General features: G+C 37.5%; 1 protein-coding gene across 1 annotated transcript in view; it reads right to left on the bottom strand.

The window, feature by feature from the left end:
* The window catches only part of LOC140155312 (uncharacterized), a 110,486-nt gene that overhangs the window by 59,128 nt on the left and 32,012 nt on the right, over positions 1–19,346 (bottom strand). Inside the window, exons 7-9 of the mRNA XM_072178099.1 lie at positions 4,080–4,457; positions 2,578–2,676; positions 1,278–1,622 (exon numbers count right to left, since the gene is read on the bottom strand). Of these exons, the coding sequence (XP_072034200.1) occupies positions 1,278–1,622; positions 2,578–2,676; positions 4,080–4,457 (822 nt within the window). The remainder of the gene's footprint in view (positions 1–1,277; positions 1,623–2,577; positions 2,677–4,079; positions 4,458–19,346) is intronic.

A 19,346-nucleotide genomic window follows, 5' to 3' on the forward strand; every position in this document is an offset into this window, starting at 1 on the left:
AAAATTATAGCGCATTGGTGACAAGTAAGATGTATATTATAGGGGCAAGGACTACAACTACTGCACTGGAAATTTTATTTCAGCACAGACAGCAGTTGTGGAGTTACAGTCAAAAATGAGGGAAAACCAATATTTGATCAATAAATCAATAAGTACTTGCCTTGAGTTGCTGAAGTTGCAGCGCAGTCGTTGTAGTCTTGAGGCTTTGCCCCTATAATAAACATATCTTACCTGTCACCAATGCGCTATAATTTTTGAGAAAAATGCAAAATATGCATTAAATTGGCCAGGGTGTAGTACCCCTGAAGTAAATGACCATACATTGCTAAAATCAAGGCTTTAGGTGTTGTATTTGTGACAAAATTTGAGCTTTTGAATAAAACAACAGAATACATTCTTTAATTATTATGATCGAAATATTAGTAGAACTCATACACCATGTTCAAACGACTGTATGTAAATGACTTGCAGGAAGGTCTTAACACATCAAAAGGACCAACATCAGTCATGATCGACAAAGTGACATGCACTGGTGACAAATTTCGGGTAAAATTAAAAGGGGACAATGAAACTAGCATTTTATGGAAAAGAAATACAATTATATCTCTTTTGTATAATTATGTTACAACATTGCTTTAACATCATTTAGTAAATAATAATCATTTGTTCTATTTGCTTTTATAAACTTGTTTAGGCTACCTAACTCTCACATAATCTCCCCCCATCTAAACAATGCCCATGTAGGAGGAAAAATAAATCTAATTTCAAGATTCTAACTAAATATGCTATTATCAACTTCATAAAACATAACAATGGGCTATTCCATTTAAAATCCATACTACTCTCTATGGAAGATTTTGGAAATATCTTCCACAGGGGTAGTATGAATTTCTAATGGAATGAGCACATCTCCATTTGAATCAGGGCCGTAGCAAGCGGGGTAGCCGGGGATGCCATGGCCGCCCCACTTTTTGAGCAATTTGTTATGTTTTTCTTTATATCTTTATTTCAATTTGGGCATATATTTGTAATTTGGCCGTCCCAGATTTGTGATGGCCTCTCCACATTTTTCAACCTTGCTACGGCCCTGATTTGAATTTCATACACCCTCTGAGAAAGATTTAATCTATCATCTTAAATTATCTTAGAATTGTCCTCCAGCATGGCTGCCATTTCAATTGTTATACCAGTCCAGTTGGTTTATTGCATACACTCTATATATCTTCATAGCCAATAAAGTTATAAACAGATTTGGGAAAATTTATATATTGCCCTACCTCCATCTTGAAAAGAGCAGAAACAGTCAACATCTTCATCAATGTCATCAGGCAACCTATCACAAGATGGCCACTCATACAAGCCTGCACAATAGTCTGTCACATCTTGGCAAACATGTTTACAAATCATAGGGGTCATCTCCTCAAGTGGGCATGGTGGGAAGAGGTCTACACATAGCAATAGTTCAGCCTTAGGATGACAATCTACTAGTTCTCCTGTTTCTTGATAATATTCCCATATCTCAATGGCCACGGATGAATTAGCTACATCAGAATCTGGATAATATGTTGTGTTGTATGGCAAAAGTTCCACACATCTTTGAACAGGGATGCCTTCACAGGGAGCTAAATGATAAAAAAAAAGAGAATTGAATGAAATTACTGGTTATGCTTCATATTTCTTGAAGGTCAGTTCAATTACCTTGAGATAATGCACAAATTAGGTTCCATGCATGGGCTAGGATAGCATATGTCACTTAACGTGGCTGTGTATTCTAGACATTGTTTCTTTCACGAAATTGAGCTTTTTTGAAATGTATTTACTTTGTTATGTTTTTTATAAATACAAGAAAAGAAAATCCAGATTTGTTAACTCTAACTGCTCTATTTTATGGATTTTATTTCACTATTTCACTTGTTTCCGCAATTTAAAAGGAAAGAAAATCTTTGTTGTACCATCGGGGTACACACGCGCAACAACGCATCGCTTTTTGTAGTCGCGCAATTTGTTAACACACAGATACGCTACGCATACGCAACGCTTATCTGCATGCGCGGCGCATCATATGGAAGCACCACGGAAGCACTAATTTCACAAAAACCTAGCAGTCAAATGGCTCCGTTTTATCTGATAAAATGTGATTTTTTTTCTCAAGTTCTTTCCCCCGATTTAAACATCAAGATATGAATAGATTTCGCCCAAACTTCTCAAGGGGCTGTGGATTCACCCGATGTTCACGTAATGTAAGGTAGAAAAACATGAAATGTCACATTCTCCTGTGAGCTTCGATAAAAGTGCAAAATGTGACCACTTTAAACTTCAACGGCCTTTATTTCAATGTTCAAAATTCACTTTTTTTGTGATTTTCTTCATAATTGTTGTTTTTACACCAAATCTGTATTCATATTGAGATTCATTGATGTCTTGCCTTTATAAAAATGTATACTTTTATATGTCTTGCGTGAATAATTGCAAAGTTATGGCACTTTTACTACATGCATGTCTGAGAGTACACAGCCTCCTTAAGAAAATTCTTGCAATCTCATTGGTTCTTATTATGTCTGGAGCAAGATTACTTACGACAAAGAAGTTCATCGCTGCAGTCATAACATTCAACACTGCCATTACAAAGTGCCACTTCTGGAACAATTTCAAGTTCATTTCCGCAAATTGTAGTAACTGTAGGAGAATAACATTAAATTAATAAAATAAGATATTTTATTTTATACTCATTAATATGTCAAATTTTGTGACATGAAAATGTAATTCCACAAGCAATTCAATTTAATTCAACCCAATCCAATACAGTCCAATCCAATTAATCAAATGCATTCCAATTCAATTTGATTCAATTCAGTTCAGTTCAATAACACAAAAAATACTACTCCTCAAATAGTCTTAGTATTTGGCTAAATCCAAAGCGGCCAGTTCCAAGTCAGCGATCAAGGAACACATCGACAGGAGCAAAGGACACCAGATTGACTGGGAGAACGTAAAAGTGTTAGAAAGGGAGTCCAAGGACTTCCCTCGCAGGGTCTTGGAAGCAATCCATATCAGAACTAAAAGATCCAGACTGAACCGTGACAAAGGGTTGGACATCGACCCTGTCTGGGACAACCTCCTGCACCCCCGGAACCAAGGGGGCAGCACAACATCTTCAAGTTTGACGTCATCAACATCTGTGACGTCATCGGAGGTGTCCTAGTACTACCTCACTAGCAACAACAATCTTCAGAGCAATAACATCCGCTGAAGACGCCGGTTGACCCGGTGAAAGCGCTCCGGTGAGTGTACCAAATTTGAGTAGCGTAGAAGTATAAATTTGCTTTCTAGTATTATTACATCAAAACCAGTCTGATTACAAATTACAACACATCGTGGCGTGGAGTGAGTTTCCAAAAGTTTTCCATTTCTCACAGTGGCGTAAAGGTTTAGAGCTTGTATCTCATAATAGTTATTCCTTGTTAGTTTAAAAATTTAAACTTCAATTTCAAATGAAATTGGGGCACTTATAACAAGTCCCATACAAGTAGCATATCCTTCCAAAATATTTAGCTCTGAAACGTATTTTGTCCTTCATGTATGTGTTGCGACCAATGAATATTATTTTAGGTTGTGTATCACACCAAAAAATAACCACAGCAAAATTTGATTCATTATTTGAAGAGCTTATTTCCAAACCATGTTAAGTCCACAAACACATGTTTCTGATTTACCTGAGCGATATTGCAATAAGTTGTGATGCTATAGGTATTATAATTTCAGTTGGATGTATCATTACAAAGCAAACAGTGGATGGATGCATAGTAACAATACTGTGTGAGGCCTTTGGTTCCCAAATGAGAACAATAGTCTGCATATTGTTAACCAGCATTGTTGTGGCAAATAATGGCTTGTTGATGGTACAACTCATTGTTGCTAATATCAAACTTGTCAAAGTAATTGTGATTGTATCATGCAAGTAAATGAGAAACATGTGGTTGTGGACTTAATTAACACGGTTTGGAAATAAGCTCTTCATTTGAAGGAAAAATATTTCAAAATCTGCTCTCTATGTGCTGAGCACTGCACAATTTACTCACATGATTCAGTAGTAGATGTTAGTTGTACAAGAAACCCCCTGTCGCTGTACTCATCATCTGATTCCAATGTCATATACAAAGTTTCCCCTGGTGATATTATATCTGGTGGAAGATAATCTCCAGTATACCTTAACACACTATACACTTCTCTTGCTGTCTGATTCAATGCTGGTGATGTGTCACTATCAAGTCCTATATACAAATAGTCAGCTCGTTGCAAAGCAAGGTCTTGGAATGACACATGTACTCTTTCCCCAGGTGAAGCATGTATGGTCCATGGGCAGTACAGTCTATGCAGGTAGTCGGAGGGATAGTTTAAAGTTGAGAAACTTCTTGTTTCACCTGATTGTAGCCGTATTTTTAAACATCTACCACAATCTAAAATTAAATGAACACAAAAGATAGGTGATTTATTTGCAATGTATAAACTACAATAATTATTGTAAAGGTTTGAAACAGGGCCAGTGAATTGACTAATGGGTTGTTCCATTTGAAATCCAGACTACCCCTGTGGAAGATTTTGAAAATATCTTACACAGGGGGAGTATGAATTTTAAATGGAATTAGCACATTAGGCAGGACCATTTGAAACTCGCCTTCCCTCTGTGGAAGATTCAGGTTGAATCTTTCTCAGAGGGTATATGAAATTTAAATGGAGCTGCCTAATGTGCTAATTCCATTTAGAAATCATATTCCCCCTGTGGAAGATATTTCCAAAATCTTCCACAGTGGTGGATTTCAAATGGAAAAGCCCAATGTCACCATTTATAGTATGAGATGCATATATGGTCAATTCCAGCCAAAGCGGCCAAAATTCTCTCTGGGGCCATTTTGAAAATGTTTTCCTTTTCAATTCTAGACTTATCAAATGAGACGATCATGTCTAGTGAATCATCAGGTGGAAGTGCCATCGGATTGAAAAATAACTTTTCTTGCTAGACCAAATAAAGTGTTAAATGCGCATATGCATGTTACCCATTTAATTCAAGCATTTTTCACCTATTGTATGCGCCATAAAATTTCACTTTCTTTAATATCTTTCAATATTTTATGTGTGACTCATATACACTAGAAATCGGTGAAGACTTTGAACGTAAAATAGAATTTTATTACATATATCTATACAGAAATATTTTGGTTATTACAAATTTTAAGAAAGAACCAGGTGTACAGTTAAGATTGTGTCAATTCTTGAACTCTTTCCAAAGTGGCTGTCATTTAACATTACTGCATTCCCTTACAAAAATTGCTGGTTGTTTGTCTCTTAAATTTCAACTAGTTGGTGTGTACTGGTTGTTTTTAGACAAAGAATTCCAATCACTTTTCAACCACTTTCCAATCACCTAGGAACTAGTAGAGTCAACCAGTTGTTAATAACCAGTCAACTCGACTCAACTGGTAGATAGGCTAGTTGTCAACCAGTTGTTATACCACTAGTCAACTCAATTCTACCAGTTGTTATACCACCAAGTCAACTGGTAGATATACCACTTCTACTGGTTGGAATCAACCAGTCTACTGGTTGGAATCAACCAGTCGTTAAACCACCAATTATAGACCAATCCAACTGGTTGGAGGAGGGCAGAGTCTACTACTACTAGTATTAGTACATTGTATGTTAACCACACATCATTTTGCATCATCTTTATTTACTTTTTCTTGGAATATGTGCATGCATGCATGCATGCATGCATTCTGAATAGCTATTGAATTCAAAATAGTGTAAGAATGAATGATTGTTGAATATCTACCTGTTTATTTACCATTTTCAATTAATTGAATTTCAAAGGGAAGTGATTGACAGTTCAAACACAAGTTAACAATACATTTGTAGACTGTTGAATTTTTATTGCAGGCCTGTGGCAAAATCCAGGAAAAGGGAGGGGTGGATGGGTAATATAATTAATACAGTAATTTCATGTCATTTAATTTTCAACATTTTCTATAGGCCTACATGTAGATCAGCTCATGAGCTGACCTTCATTTGGATAATCATGGTAATACATGTAGTATCATGTATTTTAATCCTTTACTAAGGGACCGTTTCAAACACTTGTAAGGGGGGGCTGATGCAAAAAGGGTGGCCCTGAAAATTTTTGACCCTCCTAAGGGGGACCATGAAAAAAATGACCACAAATTTTCCTGGAAAAATTAAGTTTATATGCTTTTCTATGGGTTGAACCACAATTTTCATGTCAAAAAGGTGGGCCCTGCAATTTTTGAGGTCTGTAAGGGGCTGTGGAATTTCCAAACGGCTCGCCAAAAATCGCTTGCCCCCCCTCTCGCCCGCCAAAAATCGCTTGCCCCCCCTCTCGGCCCGCCAAAAATTCTTTGCCCCCCTTGAACATGCCAAATTTTTGAGATCCCAAATTCCGAACTCTAAATGGTCTAGATTTATGTTGCGAGCGCAGCAAGCAGGAAAATTTGCATATTTAAGCGTTTCTGTACTATTTTCCTATGTCTTTTTAGAGCGTTTTATTTAAAAGACGCCCCTTGAATGCATGCCAAAAATCGCTTAATTGCCCCCCTTTTGGCTCGCCTAAAATTTCTTGCCCCCAGGGTTCATAATTATTGCACAGCCCCTAAAGGGGGGGCGGGGCAAAAAATGTTCGCGATGAAATGTTTTTGCACCAGGTCCCCCTTACGTGTTTGTGAACGGTCCCTAATGACGAAGTGTTTCATGTTGAAGGTTCATGGTATGTACTATGTTGAACGTTGATGTTTTATGAAAATTCTAAAAATGTGAGCGTCCAAGATTTCACATCAAAAATAGCATTTTACCCAAGTTTACAGTATAAAAAAAATACAAAATAGACAAAACTTGGTTCAATTTTAAGGACTAATTGTTCAAAAAAGGGGGGTTAGCCTATTCAGTGTATGCTGCTGAAAAAACGGGGTCACCATAGGGTGTAGGATTTGCCAAAAATACCGGGGTCTTTTTCGGGCACATGCATGACTTATGTCAGCTTATGTCAATATATCATGGCTTGCTATTAAACGGCCCTGCTTTTAATTGGTGTAATGTTTGCTTTTCCCCAGTCCGTGGGAGATTCCCGTATCTAGGGATGGCGCTGAAAATGTGTCTAAGCAATGGGCTGGGGCTAGTTCTTCAGCGACCATTTTCAGCGCTTGATTTGGTATGGTACAGTATCATGATACCATGCCATACCCTGATATCAGGCCCCATAGCCTTTGTATGATGTGGTAAGTAACAATGAACTTTTAGTGCACTCCACTCCCGGATGTTGATGGAATCCCCTACCACGTAAACATGGTCAGGACCGCGACACTCCGGAGGACAGCAGAGGACAGAAAAATGTGACTCTCCTGCTAGTCTCCTACACAACCAGTTAATTATGTTTTTGTTCATACCGCATACAGTCTGGCCCGCGCCCGAGACTAGCAGGAGAGTCACATTTTCTGTCCTCACATCGGTATAGGCCGTCTGCACGTTAATTGTACGGAGTGTCGCTTCTCTACCTTTATTTTCTCTGACATCACCGGCGTGTCCAGGATCTTTTCCTGCGGGGGGCTCAGCCCCTTTTTCAGATTTATGCGGGGGGCTTTATGGCTAAAATCGCAAAAAAACGGCTGATTTTACATGATTTTTAACAAAGTGCGGGGGCTTCAGCACCCAAAGCCCCCCCCCTTGGACACGCTACTGGACATGGTAAACATGAGTTCGAAGTTTCCTCCGAGCTCCGTCTTGTAATGTATTTTATTTCACAATATCATTAATATTAAAATATGTCGGTTCCGACGACGATGGAGATTTTCAAGGGGAATGCTTTACTCCTAATCTAATAGGCTGCTGAAATACCAGAGGGAGTGACGACAGTTTGGGGAAATTTACCCCATATTTTAATCACGGCTAGACTCGCTGAGTCTCATGGACGCCGTTCCTACAAATGTATGTCCATCAGACTCGTATTTCCCATTTTGGATGTCAATGGGAAATACACACTTAACGCTTTTGCGCCGGTTAGAAACTTGAAAAAAAATCTTTAAAATTGTATCAATGTATACAAGAAATGTCTTTAAAAAAGACAACGCAGTGATTAAAAGAAACATGATGGATTTGCCTCGGTTCCGGAGCCACTGATCTAAAAGTAACAGGTTTTAAAGGCTCATTCGCGATTTGCTCATTTGGACGATCGATCGTGAGTCATCAAAATTCAGATTTTGGTACCTTTGCATTGTCATAGATGTGCTAACATAGTAATTCAGCAGAAAGCTATGTATTTAAGACAAAATTTCTTTGTATTTTCGCTGGGATCACTGAAAGCACTTAACTTAAGAGAAGTATAGAATAAATAATCTTTGAATGCAAACATGTCACATCTGAGACGAATAGTTATATTCGTTTCCGTTTAATGATTTTGTCACTGCAGGTTTGTCTTCAATGTTGTTAATTAATATTAATTGAAAGGTCAGCACAGCATTAACACTCAATGCCTAACAAAACTGAGATTTTGTATGAATTGAGTTAGATGCTGTAGGCCTATTTGACTTCACTTTAGTATATTCATATAAAGACAAGTAATTGAAATAACAGGTTGCTGGAATGTTTTGTAATAATGTGTGATATCTGGTTTAGGGCCCAAGCCGCAAATTTGTAATTGAGATCAAGGCAAAAATATGGTGTAGGGGCCAACAAAAATAACATTTAAGAAAATGGATACTACAAATCATCAGAACTCTAGAACCAAGCATATTGAAGTATGGCGGTTGCCCGGTAGGGGTCACTCCCATTGTGGCATGTACACCATCCGCAATAATAAAAACGCGTAAAACGGGTACTTTCTGTGGGTAGGCGCGATACGCGCGTTTCGTGTTTAGGGTGTAATAAACATGAAAAATAGGGGGAAAAGAGCAAAATTGCAATTGCTAATACGCGGAAATGACATTTAGGGTATGAAATTTGATACAAGGAATGTGAAACAGGCGCGTGTTACCTGTTTATGGTGTCGTTTTTGCCAAGGGTTAAATCCTTGTTTAGTGTGCTTTCAAAAGCTGATTATCGCGGATGGTGTACAGGCGACAATAGAGTGCCCCCCCCCCCTACGGGAAATCAATTGTGAAAAATGCCTCCTTTGTTCTGCATGATCAGATTGTGTCACAAATTTAATACGTAACTTCTGGAATTTCACAGACTTTGTAGGCCTATTGGGTTCAAAGGGTTGCTTTTAAATCAGTAGGCCTACTACACATAACTTAATTTCAATGGAATCACAAGAATGTGGTTTTTAGTTTTCTTTAAAACAGCATTTTTGGAGTTATGATACTTTTTATCTGAGTAACAGGTTTGTAAAATACTTGAAACTATAATACTAACATAATACTAACAGTTCACATAGCTATAGACTAACGCGCGCTTTATAAATCATGTGTGCACTGGTAATAGGCGATGCACATACTAAGTACAGTAATAGATTTTTGTCAACTGAAAGCATATAGACCCTATAAGGTCTATAATTATGCTGAAAGCAGCATACAGAGAACGCATAGCATATGAAACTTGGACAACACCTACTAAATATTTTTATGTGTGGAACAACGATTAGTCCTTGCTCCCCACATAGATGCAATGATATAGACCGTTTTCACCTCTGTCTACTGCCACTTTATTTCTTTTTGAACCTTTACTCCTCGCACAGTTTTGCCTTTGGTTAATATTTAAATCTCGCGTGTGACGGTTGGCTGGTTAACATTTAAATCTCGCTCCATGATCAGATTTGTTTTCGGTCTTTTGGTGAAAAACAAGTCATCATCAAACTATGACTGCTTGTGTATAGCCTATCTATATGAATACGGTATAGTGATGATGAGGTGGAGAGTGTTTGTTAATGGGGGGGGGGGGGCGGTGTGAAGGAAGCTTTTTCCCAAAATATGATCGTCTAGGATCATCAGTAGGACCTATATCTTTCTAATACAAAATCTTTTTAAAGTAATTGCTTTTGAAAGTATCTTCTATTTGCTTCTATGGGGGGTGAATAACTTAATTCTAGAGACAATTTTAATATCTCTTTTCTTTCAACACTTCAAGTTTTAATAATCATCACAACAAGAACGTCATTGTGAGGATTCAACTTCAATAGGCCTAGCTAGCTACATCATCAACAAAATGCACGCCATGGTCATAACATTTAGTGGTAGGTGTTGTCCAACTTCATCTAGCAATGCGTACATGTCAAGTCCACTGTGTGAGAGAACATGCACAACTTAATTACAAGGCCATGCGAATGTTTACCTTGGTGATGCTACAAGAAGCAATTAGTGCACTTGAGCTTGGGTTCATAAAAATCTTGATAACAAACTACTCGCAGTATGCACTGCGTGCTGACCTGGTCAAGTCATTTCGCATGGTAACCTTCTATATTAACCCCACTATTCCTTTAACCCCATCACAAAATGTTACGCCAGCCGTTATTCGCTGGTTTCCGATTACATCACAGTGATCACACATTGTGTTTTATTTATTTATTTATTTTATTATTAGAACATACGCTTTTATATCAGCGGCACACGTCTACCCGACTGTGCGTTCACAAAATTACAAAGTAAAACAAGAAAACACAATAAATCAACAAACATAAAACATGGCAAAATGTTAATGAGTACAATATTATCGATCCACTAGGCACAATCCCATTTTATACATGATCACGAGCAGGAAGCGGTGCTGACCTGGTCAAGTCATTTCGCATGGTAACCTTCTATATTAACCCCACTATTCCTTTAACCCCATCACAAAATGTATAAAACGAGAAAATAAGTTTACTCCAAACCCGGAACCATGCCGATAACTCGCAATAAACAACCGGAGACAAAGACTTTTTCAATTCACGTGTCATCCAATGTGCGATCTGACCGTTTCACTTTATCTGAACGTTACTTAATGTCCCTCCACATTAAAGCAAAATATAGTCCCATGACAAACATTTCCTCATCATTCTTCATTATCTTCTTTGAATTGATTGTCAGCTTCAGTAGACCTATAGGCCTACAACAATTGTATACGACAATAAAACAATTTAACATTTCCCACAATTATTATTACTTGACATGCATAATTTATTGCACGTGTCTGCAACTACATGTGCCTGTCCACGCTGACTTTGACCATTTCACGTTTACTGACCTCTATAGCTCCATGTCCCTCCGCATTAAAACCATAACAAATAGTCCCATGACATAAATTCGTCATAAATGCAAGGTTATTTTCGAAATTTTACTGTCACTTTCATTGACAACAATTAATACAACAGTAAAATAAAAATGTCAGCGAAAATTTTACTTGACATGCATTATTTCTCAATCTAAAACAAATCACTTTTCGATGACGTCATATCTCTATCCCTACCTTTATCATGAATTAAGTTATCCAACTTTAACTATGCCTTCTTGTGAAGTATGTTAGCGGGCTAAACTTTTCGAACAAATACAATACATAGGACATATTATTACATGTAATACAATATTTGCCATTTGCGACATGCCGGGACATTGTGCAGATTTAAAAAAAACAAATGTTTCAACAGTTTAAATATATATACGCATTATATCACCAAACGCAATCGTGCAACTTCATTTTACTGGAACTCTACTATCACTAAGTACGCATACAGCCTTATCAACGAACTTATGCATATGCAAATGAGCCCAATTCTATACAAAATTGACACCACGCATGCGCCTAGCTCTGAGTGTGTTTCTAGACAGAGTGTGTTTCTAAAAATAGAATATTAAAATGAATGTTTTTTTCCAAATTATCGTACACAAACTCAACGCATATACAACAACAATTTTACATAAGTCAATCTTGTTATACATAAAGCTACCAAACACAAAAACAATTTCCACAGTCACAATTATGTGTCAAATAATTATATTTTATCCCCAATAAATTCAGTATTATACCCGCCTGCGGGAATAAAAGTGGTACCAACCTTATTGTGCTTGCTAATTTAAGACTCGGTTGAAACAAAATTAAGGATCGAATGCATTTTAGTGTCCAAAAAGGCAAAATTATCGTCAAAGTTCTGCCGAAATCGGCACTTCATGAAGGGTTCAGAATTGAATCGGAACGAAAATATCCGATCTTTGCGATCAAACACACAAAATTACAACTTTAAACATACTATTGGCAAAAGACATTATTACCAAACAATATAGAATAGAAAATTTGACATCATTTTCTCAAAATATTGAAGAAATTTGCTCACTAGACATCGAAAAAGTACGCAATCCAATTCCCGTGCAAACGCGTGAGAAACTGAAAGTGCATAATCCCGACTAAATCACGGCCGTGGCATCGATAACGTGAGGTGCCTGACGGACCACATGATAATGCGAGATATTGTGGAAGGAAAGAATAGTAGAAAACTGGTGAATCAGAATTGTAGTTTCAAATAAATATACTCAGATTCCATACGGTTGGTTATCAGTAGAATAGATTCTTACCCATGAATGTCATCAAGAAGGTTTCCAACTGCCAAATATTTCCTTCCGTCTCGGCCTCCTCACAACACGTCTTCAACGTGAACCCTGCGCATGCGATTGCCATAGCCATGATAGCCGGTCGACTCGTCTCGACCCGGGTCTCGAACGGGTCGAGTCAAGTCGAGTTTCCTGGCCGTTTCGCGTTTTCGTTAGCAATTCAGCACACAAGTTTGGCCAGAAATCCAATGAAATGACTCCAAATGATAATACACTGTACTAGTCCCAATTTTAAATCAGTCATGCATGTAAATATGCGCATATCTTTGCATATAAATGGTTAATATTTCGATTTCCGCAACATCAACATGATCAAATTGATCAACAATCATGACAACTTTTCAACTTCTTTCTTTTCTATGAGACGCCAAGTGTAGCTATTTGTAGTTGGGTTTATTGATTGAGTAATGGTAATAAAGACCTTCAAGCAGGGAACTTTATTAGGGACACATCATTAGATTCTCGGGGTAGGAAGTTTTGGAAACTAAATTCACCCACTACCATGACTAGGCCTACATCATACTACATGAGCAAAAAAAAAAGTGCTGAAATCACTGGACTTAACGAAAATTTCTCCATCCCCAATGTCGAAAAGAAATCTAGGCTTATGCCACTGTTAATGACGATATTTTTGGTTTCTTTTTAGGACTCAAGGGGGGTCAAAAATTGAGACCATAAAAGGGGGATAAAAAGTCCATGCACCCTTTTTTAGGGGAATTAAACATTTTTTGAAGTCTGAGGTCAGGCACAAACACAAAAGTTAGACATTTTACACAGATTTTCTCTACTTTGTGGCATTTTCGAATTTCCGTGAGCAAACCCCGAATTCCGTGAATTTTTCCGTTTTTCCGTATCACGGAGAAATCATGGCTTTAGCCATTGCTTCTGACTGGGGGGACAAATGCCTCATACCCCTTCTGGTTACGCCACTGCATGCTATAAATGTCCAGCTGAGATTGACCGGCGTAGGTCGAAATCTGTATCCTGAATCTGTATCTCTACGTATACTTCATATATTTCAACCGATTGGACTACTAATCAGTCTAATCGATCAGTCGAAATACTAATTTTGACAAGTTGGAATATAGATTTCGACCACTGCCTATAGTCGAAATATCGATTCCGACTAGTTGATTGTGTGGGCTACCAGTCGGAATTGGGTGTATTTCGACCGCTGACGGTCGGAACAATTGAATGGATTGGGTGCTCAGGCTATTGTACGGTGGGTGCGAACAGTCGAAAGAGTGGTCGAAAGAGTGGTACAGTCCACGGTGTGCCGGTGAAACCATCTAGTTACTATTTATAACAGCTTACATGAAAAATGTATAACTCGATGGTGGAACTGACATGGTGCGCCGAAACCCAGCCAGAAGTTGTGCAAACCAAATTGTGTGGATTCAAATATGAAATAAATTAAACTAGAAGTTTGATGATAAAAGAAAGTGAATCACTCTATTTTTCCATGATAGTGACAAATTCCAGTTTTCAAGTCATCATGGGCGCCAAATCGGTGTGGGTAGGCCTACATGGATATCTTAGCTGTGCAATAATTATGAGCTCTGGCCGGGAGGGTAAAAGTGTGTGTGTGGGGGATTTTGGCGAGCAAGGGGGGGCAAGCAATTTTGGCACGCCGAGGGGGGGCAAGCAATTTTGGCAAACATTCATGGGCGCCTTTTAAATAGAACGCTCTAAGGCTATTATTTTCCTGCTCTCTGCGCTCGCAACAATTTTTATAATTTTTCTTAACGAGACATGGTGTAGAAATAAGAAACCTATTGCAAAAAAAAAAACCAATTCAAATCAACACGAACTCTTTAAACAATGGGCCTACACTAAAGCCACGATTTCTCCGCGATACGGAAAAACGGAAATTTCACAGAATTTTGGGCTTTGCTCACGGAAATTTGAAAATGCCACAAAATAGTGAAAAACTGTGTACAATGTCTAACTTTTGTGTTGATTTGCAAAATAAAACAAAGAAAAGTGATTATTTAGCAATAATCAAACAATCCATTCTAGCATTAATTATAGGCCATTTAATGCCCATGCACGATGCAAGATTCCGCCATACTACAATAAAACGATAAGTAAAATAAAATAGAAATATTTTTGGAAGTTAATCATTACTGCACAACCGTTATTTTATCTAACAATTTAGGCCTACATTCATACTGATGACATGTTGTTTGAAAAATGACTCCAAAATGAAATGCCCATTTAATATTCACGGAAAGATGATATTTCCCGGAGATATTTCTCGTATTTCAAACAACTGGTACTTTCGCTCATTAATTACGGTATTAATTATTCATAAGTTCATTTATACACGTGGGAACCTGATTTTGTACATGCGCACGGCACATGACCGCTCCTTAGTTGGGATTCACGATTGACTGTATACTGGTATATGGGGTCCTCTCGCTATTCCGAAGGTCCGCCATACCAAAGGGTTTTTTTCCGAACGTTTAATTTTACCATTCGCTATTCCGAATGTAATTAAAGGTTCGCTATTCCGAAAAAAAAACCGGTTCTCTATTAAGAAGGTTTTCTATTCGAACATTCCCAAAACACAAACAAGTTCTCTATTCGAAATTAGAAAGGTTCTCTATTCGAATATGAAAAAGGTTCTCTATTCGAATATTCAAATATGGGTTCTCTATTCGAAAACGAATAAAGGTTCTTTATTCAAACAAGTCACCGTGTTCTCTACTCGAATATGAAAAAGGTTCTCTATTCCGAATACCAATTCCGCTTTACCAATGTGTCATGTGTTTTTCTTCGAGTTTAAATTACTTGGAGAACAGTTTGAGGTTTGTAACTGTGGAGTCTGCAACGTTTTGCACGTGAACAATAGAAAATTAGCTACTTTGTATACAATTTGCTTATAAGGTAGTCACCTCACCGTCATCATGCATGGTCATCAAGTATTGCCAATCAGTCAAACCACAGATATTGGAACAATATCTGTGGTCAAGCTGAAAATTCAACAAAATTTTACCATTATGTAGGCCTACATCCAGTGTCGCAGACGAAGGGGGGGGGGGGGAACCTGCTGCGTTAGCCCGGGGCCCGGGGTTCTAGAGTGCCCGTAAAAATTGAAGAAAACATATTTTACTACGGGGCAGTAAAAGCAAAGAAAAGGGACCTCAGGGGCCCGTAAAAGGTAAAAAAGATACCTTGTAATAAGGCATATTTTCTTTGCTTTAGGGGCCTACGGGCCAACAAAGGTCTCTTTTCTTGTGCATTGGGCATAAGGTATCTCTTCTTTGCTTTTTACGGGCCCTCCGAGGTCTCTTTTTGATGGGTCCATTAAGGGGTGGGGTATGAGCGTTTGGACAGTATTTATTGTGGGACATTAGAGCACATCAGACATATCGAATTGCATTCTGAATCTGAAGAATGTCCTTCTGATATCAAATAATTTTGATTTTTGAAATTCGCAATGTAATACACATTTTATGGCAAATTAAAATAAAATTTATATTTTTGATATTTAACAGTACTTGAAGTAAACTTTATAAATCTGATGATTTATACTTAAAGTGTATGTAGGTGGGATGAAAACCGCGACCAATGGTCATAATTTTGACCTTTCAGATTGAAGATATGGATTTTTTTCCCAAAACACCACAAAAAAAATAGGTCTTTTTGGGAAAAAATCCATATCTTCAATATAAAAGGTCAAAATTTTCAATTGATCGTCGGCTTTTCCTCCCAGCTACATACACTTTAAGAATATATCATTAGATTTATAAAATTTATTTCGAGGACTGTTATATCAAAATTTGAAAAATATCAAATTTTAATAATTTGTCATAAAATTTGTATTATATCGTGAATTTCAAAAATGATAATTATTTGATATCAGAAAGACATGCTTCAGTATTCAGAATGCAATTCGACACGCCTGAGGTGCTCTCATGTCCCACAAAAATACTGTCGACACGCCTATAAACGCTCATTCTAGGTACCTTAAGGTATCTTTTCTTTGCTGTTTAAGCTGTTTAACATATTCACTAAGTTCTTTTCTTTCCTTTACGGGCCTCATTTCGGAATAACGAACCTGTTTTAGATTTTGGAATGGAGAAAACTTTTTTCATATTCAGAATAGAGAACTTTTTTCATATTCGGAGTAGGGAACACGGTGACTTATTTCGAATAAAGAACCTTCTTTCGTTTCGGAATAGAGAACCCATTTTTCATATTCGGAATAGAGAACCCTTTTTCATATTCGAATAGAGAACCTTTTCTGTTTTCGGAATAGAGAACCTTCGTAATAGAGAACCTTTTTAATTTTCGAATAGTGAACCTTCGAATAGCGAACCTTCGAATAGCGTAACTTCGCCCCATATCCCGGGCCAGGCTGGGGCGATGATGTACCACTCTGATGTACCACGCAGCATGATTACCACGTGTTTATTAGGCTATGCATGTTGATTTTAATTTCTTAGCTATTTCTTGGATGGAAGACCACAGTTGTTTTCTGCTTAAAGTTTGATTGCGTTCTATTTTTGTTTTCTTCCCCATTCTGCTGATTCTGAATTGTCAATTTAAGTGAAAATAAAAAAAAAAAAGTTCAATGTATGCTTATGTTTCATCGATAGGCCTATTTAGCGCATTTTTAGCTCAGCTACGGTTGTTATGTTAACCATGTTATTGTTAACTAGTCAAAGTCGGCAGCGGCACATTTTGTGTTAACGAAAAACAATGGAAAACTGGGACGAAAAACAATTCAAACTTCAATAAAACAAGAAAAAAAGTTCTGAAAATGATGCTCTGGCATTCAGTATACTTGAGGAGAATGGTTTCTGTCCGAGCGAAAAAAGTGGATGTACCCATTTTGATGTGTGTATTTTTCACTCGGGTTGATCTTGACCTCTGAAATGCTTTTTGTGCATGAGGTTTTACCCTGAGGTTGCTGTATACTCTCCAGAGGCAAAAAGAAGTAATAATTTACATAAAAACACAACTATAATCCAAGTTGCCCGCCAAATGCATCATCCAACCAGCGCGTGTTGAGATTTTCAGATTCGGACTGACGACGTGATTTTCAGATTCGGACTGACGACGTGATTTTCAGATTCGGACTACAGACGTGCTTTTCAGATTCGGGCGAAAGGCGTTTCGGACTGAAGACTTCGGACTGATGATGAAGTGTTGGACTAATGACGTGTTTTGTATTTTCAGACTAGCGAAGCTTTTTTTCGGACTGACGAACCTAAAATGACTTTTTTTTTTTTTTTTTAATGTCGGGCATATCTAGGCATTAACAGCTGAAATCTAGGAGATAACGCTGACGAAACTTCGCCAGATACAAGTGACCTGGTGAACGAAGGAGTCGCCAGAGATACCCAGCAAACACAAAACGTTTTTCGACATCATTCGCAAAAAGGTTATAAAAGGTTGTCAGAAAACGTTTAAATGTCGGGTTATATAAAGGGTATATTAAGAGTATAAAACGTTTTCATAACCTTAAAAACATTTTTGATAATCTACTGCTCAGCAAACAAAAATGTTTTACAGAAAACGTTTAAATGTCGGGTTATATAAAGGGTATAAAAACGTTTTAATAACATTCCAAAAATATTCTTGAAAACTTGATACAAAACATTCTGAACAGAATGTTATTTTGGGGTTGAAAAAATATTTTGCGAAAAATGTTTGCCCAAAATATTTTCAATAATGTTTTAAAAACGTTTTCATGACCTTTATATAACCCGACATTTAAATGTTATTAAAAGAACATTTCTGTGTTTGCTGGGTTCAAATATTTTAACATAATGTTATTTAAGTATTGACACAATATTTGGCAAAAATGTTTGCAAAAATAGTTTACAATAAAATTTTTTTGAAACATTTAAAAATATTGTTGTAGTGAGTTTTCATACAAAACGTTTTAAAACGTTATCATGACCTTTATATAACCCGACATTTTAATGTTATTAAAACGTTTTTACCTAAACCAAAAGCCAAAATATAACTTATTTAAAACGTTTTTAAAACGTTTTTGTGTTTGCTGGGTAGCTGGTCGGATACAGGATAGCCTAGCCGACAATCGGGCGTTACCCTGATCGGAACCGCCTGTAAACGAGGTCTTTTATCATGGATCATCTGCCCCGCCATTACCAGATGAACCACGGGGAGAGCGGAGATTTTTTTTCTTTTTTGGCCCTGCGGGGAATCGAACCCGGGACCTAGGCTCGCACCAAAGGCAAAGACCTTAACCAGTGTGCCACGCTGCTCCCGACTTTCGGACTGACGAACCCCCAGATATAGTAAATTTGCACTTCGGACTGACGACGTTTCGGACTGAAGACGTTTCGGACTGACACCCTGCACCCGTACCCGTATTGACTAACCATAAGACATTAGGATACGTGATTGGCACAAACACGTTAAATTAACATGTTTACTGAAAGACATATATCTCCATGCTAGACAAAAATTTTGCAGTGTAAAAGCGCCGATGAAAGATTATTCACATAAGATCGGCAAAATCGAAACTAAAAAATACGGCATCATGGCTTATACTATTCATAAAAACAAAAGAATATCAAATTCAGGCCTATTATAGCATAGGTGTTTTACTGATCATGCGGATGTAGGCTACATGTAATCAAAACAAGTTGGGGAATAGGCATATACACTCATTTAACGTAATATAGTGACCATTAAAAGCGGCGGGTAGGCCTATACGTTCGCTAGCAACATGAATCTTACTATAATTTGCCTTATGTTGCGTGTATGTAGGGGTGCGTGTGTGTATGT

This window comes from Amphiura filiformis, chromosome 6 (genome assembly GCF_039555335.1).
Source record: "Amphiura filiformis chromosome 6, Afil_fr2py, whole genome shotgun sequence".
NCBI classification, from domain to species: Eukaryota; Metazoa; Echinodermata; class Ophiuroidea; order Amphilepidida; family Amphiuridae; genus Amphiura; species Amphiura filiformis.